Here is a 5,971-nt window from a genome sequence, read left to right on the forward strand (position 1 = left end):
TTGTTCCTACCACAAAGTCATTCACCTGTTCAGATCATGGAGAATAAGCCTCCAGACTTTTGGCATTGTATGGTGCATAATCTACTGGCCTGATTCCGAAATCCTTACAGCCACAAAGCTCCCCCTGTTTCAATGAGAGATTTGCTTCTGCCTCTATTTCAGGACAGAGCCCTAAGACTTTGCTGACACTGTCATAAATCCCTGCTTTGTGTTTATTAATCTTTGGATGTTTCTTGAAGGCCGCATAGAATTTATGTCATCAACTCTCATCTTCCCACTGTGTTGCTTAAACCTGCATAATCATTCACTAATTTTGCATTGCTTTGCTTATGGGGATTGTGCTCTGAGAATCATATCCTGAGCAATGGAGGGAATCAGATGCCTTTCAGAACAGAGTGAGCCCTGGAAGGATGAGGGGTGCACATCTTCCTCACTGGCTTAATACCAATTTGAAGCTGTTCTGACTGTGCCCCTGCACCCAGAGAGGGACTTGTCTAGACTCCATCTCTGGGAGCTGAGATGTCAGTGCTGGGCAGCATAGTGGGACTAAATGCCATCAACCTTCACTTCTGGGCTGGTTTCAAGGTAGTTTGTTTAACTTGCCACGTCAGCAATGGATTAGCTCACTGGCCTTATATCTAGCTGCCTGGCATCGATTTCTTAACTCCTAGAAGACTATGGGAGCCTGATTTTTATCACCCTATAAAGACAGCAGGTCTGCATTATTTCTCATCCTGCATCCCAAGGATAAGACCCCATGATGAATTAAAGCATCTCAACAGTTGGCCAGACTTCAAACGTGCATGTCATGATCATTTACCTTTAAGGCTCAGGACATGTTTAAGAGCCCAGTGCATCCTTGATGTAAGTCCCAGACTGATGGATTTGGGTTGGAAAAAAGTTTAAATTTCAAATGTATACAGAAGCACAAGGACAAATATCAAGCAGGGACTGACAGGGACATGGCAAAGTCTAAAAGCCCTTGGTAACTGTTGGTTCCCTAATATAAGAACTAAGAATAATAAGGGGAAAAAATGTTTTATGAAATCATGAATCAGGAAATGAGTCAGTGATGCTGATTCATATTCTAGTAATGAATCAGAATGAAAGGGATGTTCCCTGACTTCTTAAAGTACTCATGGAAAGTAACTGAAGGAAGAAACGTTTGGCATAATTCAAAACACTCCACCATGTGGTGGAATTAAAGGGCTGATTTGGATACCTGTGGTGGGAGGGTGAACCTACCAATATGTCAAGATGGGCAGAAAGGGCATGTGTATTTGTGTAAGGGGTCTGCTGTTGCTTAATTATGACACATCATGGAGCCAGGACAGATGGGGCACACCTGTTTGGTGACTGGGATTGTTTAGACATAGTGCCATTTTTGTGAGATCTTTGCTTTTCTGTTAGGGCACCTAGTGGCCTTCAGAAAAAAACCTCCCTCAACAAAATGTTTTATTAGCATATAAAAATCAACTCCCTAAGCAAAATGTTTTATTAGCATATAAAAATCTGTTAGACTGCATCAGCTTGGAATGTCAGATGCAGTGACTCAGAGCAGTGTCCCTCCACAACACATCACCCATGGGCAATGGTACCTGCTTTGGGGACTGGAGCAACTCTTGTGCTACTGCTGTAGCAAAAATGGCCTTGTTGCTTCCTGGGCTGAGCTGCAGAGAGAGTGACAGTCCAGTCACCAGCTGCACTCCCAGGTCAGTTATTGTCACCTTCTCATCCAGAACTGTCACTGTCTTCTCAGCCAAGATAGCGTCTGAAAGGGGGGACAGGATCTGGAAAGAAAAATTGAAGTGAGTCACAACCATTTTGCAAAACACCAAGTGAAGTAGCTACACAGAGCTGCTGTGGTACAGATAAGGGATATGTATGGTAATGGGAGGAATTAGTTGTCACAGACAGACACTATTAAAATATGATTAAAAATGGCTAGTCACATTTTATAACTCTTCTGCAATAATAGGGGGCTTATAACACTTTTTACCAATGTAATCAGCTACACCATTCACCTCTGTGATATCCTAACCACACCTGTTTCAGATGGATTAACTGTTTGTAAATGCCATTTTTATATGAAATGGAAGTATTTTATTAATGATCATGCTTTTAGGTGGCATATATATAATGCAATCTGTAGAGTTATATAAAATCCATTGGATAAATGGCATTTATTTCTATCCTGTGAAAAAAAAAGGCTAATGTATTGCTGCAATAACCCCTCATGGTACTGTATACAAAATTGACAGAGAGAACTTGTTTTGGTTAAGAAAATATACACAGAGGTCAGTGCACTGATACATGACATCCAAAGATGCTAATTAGCAAGCAAGTTGAATTGAAAGATCCATATAGGGTACAGACTATTTTTGAAGCAGCTTATAAGAGGTATTCTTTAAATATAACTTGCTCTCAGCTTTTTTCCCTTGGATTTTTCTTTCCAGTTTTAGGTGCATTCATTGGAGCATTGTAAGTCCCAGAGCTTTGGACAGTCATTCAGAAAATCTTTACAGATTTTGCAGAAAGCAAAATCCCATTTCTCCAGCCCTGACAACCTCCTTATCGACAGGTGTGGAGGCTGTTTTCTGCTTTGACAGTTTAGAATGATGAGCATATTTGGAGAACTAGATTTTTTTTCCCGTTCCAGTGCTTGTTAATGTGTTTTCTACTTTGTAGCATCACTGAATTTCTCTCTCTCCCTCCCTCCCTCTTTTCTTCCTTTTCTTTTAATTAATATTTGGATTAATATTCCAGTCTCAGTTCCTTAAGCAGCACTAGCTAATTTTTACTTTACCCTTTGCTCTGTCAGTGTAGGCTTTGAGAAGACTGAGTTGCTCTACAAGCTGCATGCCTTGTGATAACCTATGCACTGTCTCCAGGTTCAAAACCAGCCTGAGACAAAAACAATCAGAAAAAGCCTCCAAATCCACAGGCTGGACTAAATTAAATAAAACTGCAATCTACTTTACTTTGGGGCAAAAGATAGTAGAAAACCATCTTTGTGTCTTTCCGACACGAAGGCACAATGTCTTCTTGTTGCAATTCTGTTCCTTTCAAAAATTCATGGCTCCAGTTTCTGTTGGCAATGCTGTACACCTCTTCAATGCCTCAGTTCCCAAGGTGTTGGGTTAATGGAGGAAAAGAAACAAGCAATGAATTTTCCCTACCTGAATTGTCGTCATTCCAAGCTCCTGCCCAATCAAAATCTGGCCGTCCTGCAGCTTGGCAATTCTTGGCTCCTCCACCTGCATGAAGTCTCTGACCAGGTCAGTGATGTCAATCTGCCAGTCAGACCCCAGCAAATAGCTGAGTTGGCTGCCAGGGTCTGAGGCTTCAGCGACAAACTGCGTGAGGACTCGCACCATCGCGTGCTGGTACTGAAGGGCACAGCCTCTCCCCTTACGTTCATCCTCTTCCTCATCATCACTGTCCCTGGCTGGTCTGGTTGGACACCAAGGATAAAAAAATTACTTAAACTGATGTTGGGAGAGTTTACAACAAGAGACTTATTGCTGACATAGGTTTGCCGTCTGGTTACTGGACCAATCTGCTTCCTTCAGTGCATTTCTGAAGTCAGTCAGGTTCTCCCACTTTTATCCTGTTTCTCTTGTTCATAACTGAGACCTCCAGGCTGCCTAGACCTCCAAAACAGCAGCTGAAATCACCAGCTGGCCTGCTAGCTTTGCTACCACCTTGTCCTCTTCAATTATCTTTCATTATTTTCCATGCCAAGTCCTTACTTTCAGGACCTTCATACTTTCTTCTTTCTGGATCTTCCCATAAACATCTTTGTGTTGCATTAGAAACCTCCTCTGAACCTACATGCACATCCCTTTCTGGATGGGGTTCAGGTTGAAATCTCATCTCCACCAAAATCTCTTTGCTGTGACACTACCAGCAACCTGTAGTAAATGTCTTCATAGGTATGTGGGAATACCAAGTTGATCACTTTGTTCTTCTTGATCTTATTAACACTGACAACAAATGCAAACAGTTCTGACCTGCCTACATCCATCCTCTGATCTGTCATTCACATTCCACTGACCTGTGGGCACAGACAATATCTTAAAGCCCTGGTGAAACAGTGTCCTGACTTTGGGACACTGATCAATCCTACAGTGAGATGCAACAGATGTGTACTAACTGTGACCATTACTAATGAATATATTAACTGCCAGGACCTGTGAACAGGCTGGAGACCAACCAGCCACTCTAGAGCTGGTTCTTGCTGATGTCTTCTTGCTGCCTCATGGCTGATCCTGCCTAACTTGACCGATTGGCTCTTCCCATCTCAGTCATTAGTGCTGTAAAAGGAAATTGATTTCCAAGGCAGGATCATGCAACCTCTGTTTCCATTTCACTTACAAGTCCAGTGCAGGAGCCTATTGAATAAATGTCTGGTGACCTTCAAATTTACAGTGGAATTGCATTAAGGCCAAATGAGCATGTTCATATCCACTGGCCCTGACAGGTCTTTGGCAAGTGCACAGCCCAGAATGAACATCCTCTAATGAAACCTACCTCTTATTAGAGATGATGGGGACTCTCCACCCCTTGATCTGATTTAGTTCTGTGTCAGAGACCTCTATCTGCAGCGGGAGACGAGGAACCCAGACTGTCATTTCTAAAGGGGCACTCAGATGCTGGTAAGTAAAATTAACTACGACGTTCACTTTGCCTTTCATTTCCTTCCCATTGACAAAGACATAGTCACATCTGTCAGAAACCTGAAAAAAAAGGAGAAAGAAAAAAAAATTAATGAGTCTCTTCACAAATTATAAAGTACACCACATGCTGGGAAAGTGAGTGGGAGGAAGAGAAAGGATCTAGGTTTAAACTAGCTCCAAGTTCAGAGGACAACTAAGAATGAAAGGAAAGGTGCCTGGTGTGCCCTTAATAGCCTGTATAATTCAGCACCGTTTTAAGAGGCAGGGTTTTTTTCTGCTATAAACATTTCTAGTATAATCTAAGATAAAAGAACAGCTTTTTTCAGTCCTTAATTCCCTCTCTAGCACTAGGGTAGTCCTAGTATAATGGCAATGAGAGAGGATTCTTCTCCTCTCCCCAAAGCTCAGTCAGATTCTCCAATCCTCCTGCTCTACCTTTGTGTGCATCCCAAGAAATACCACATACCTGTGGAGAGGAATAGGTAACAGCCTCTATATATGGAACTGAGCAGGGGACAAATTTCTCTAGTCAACTCCAAACTGGGTGAGAATGTTCTTAGAGTCCCATTACAGGTATCAGAGCATGGGGTGGTCACATCAACCAAAAATTAATCACAGGGAAGAGCTTCCTCCCTGCTGGAAGCCTGACAGAGGCCTTAGACAACACTTGAGCAGAAGCTCAAGCTAGTCCTGATGTCACTTTATTTATTACCTGCAGCTCTGAACATCAATATTGCAGAGAGTTAGTAAATCTCACTCAAGCGATTTAGCAGCTATTGCAAGGATCTAGGTGAGCTGACAGGACCTGTTCATTACAGCTAGTTAAAATATATGAGTAAATGTACACGTCAAATAATTTATTAACTACCACTTTACAGTGCTGATGATCTGAAGGAATGATCTATTAAAACCCTGAACTCCTTTCACAATCCATTACCAGCCAGACCTTCTATTCCATTCCGTCAATGGATTTAATATTTCTCACTCCAGAATGTATAGCCTCATCCTCATCTGAATTTAATGCCATTTTCTACTTTTCTCTTTAAATGCTAAGTGAATTTAAATCATATTTAAATATCACCAGCTTTTGGAGGATAATTTGCATTCCTAATATTATTATCTTTAAACAACAACAAACCCCTCACAGACAGATCCATAGCAAATCCATTTCCATCCTTGCTCGTCTGAGCCTAGGTAACATCCCAGAAAAGGTTATCATGGCTCTTGCATTATCTCTTTTGCAAGTAGTGTCCTGTTTTAAGGTCAAAATCTTATAGTTGTTGGTTTCAGCA

The 5,971-nt window shown here is 41.7% G+C and overlaps 1 protein-coding gene across 1 annotated transcript in view; it reads right to left on the bottom strand.

Moving 5' to 3' along the window:
• The window catches only part of TMEM132D (transmembrane protein 132D), a 90,721-nt gene that overhangs the window by 2,393 nt on the left and 82,357 nt on the right, over nt 1-5,971 (bottom strand). The window contains exons 3-5 of the mRNA XM_009070153.1: nt 4,534-4,739; nt 3,180-3,453; nt 1,599-1,790 (exon numbers count right to left, since the gene is read on the bottom strand). Coding sequence (XP_009068401.1) covers nt 1,599-1,790; nt 3,180-3,453; nt 4,534-4,739 — 672 coding nt within the window. The remainder of the gene's footprint in view (nt 1-1,598; nt 1,791-3,179; nt 3,454-4,533; nt 4,740-5,971) is intronic.

This window comes from Acanthisitta chloris, unplaced genomic scaffold (assembly GCF_000695815.1).
Source record: "Acanthisitta chloris isolate BGI_N310 unplaced genomic scaffold, ASM69581v1 scaffold15372, whole genome shotgun sequence".
NCBI classification, from domain to species: domain Eukaryota; kingdom Metazoa; phylum Chordata; class Aves; order Passeriformes; family Acanthisittidae; genus Acanthisitta; species Acanthisitta chloris.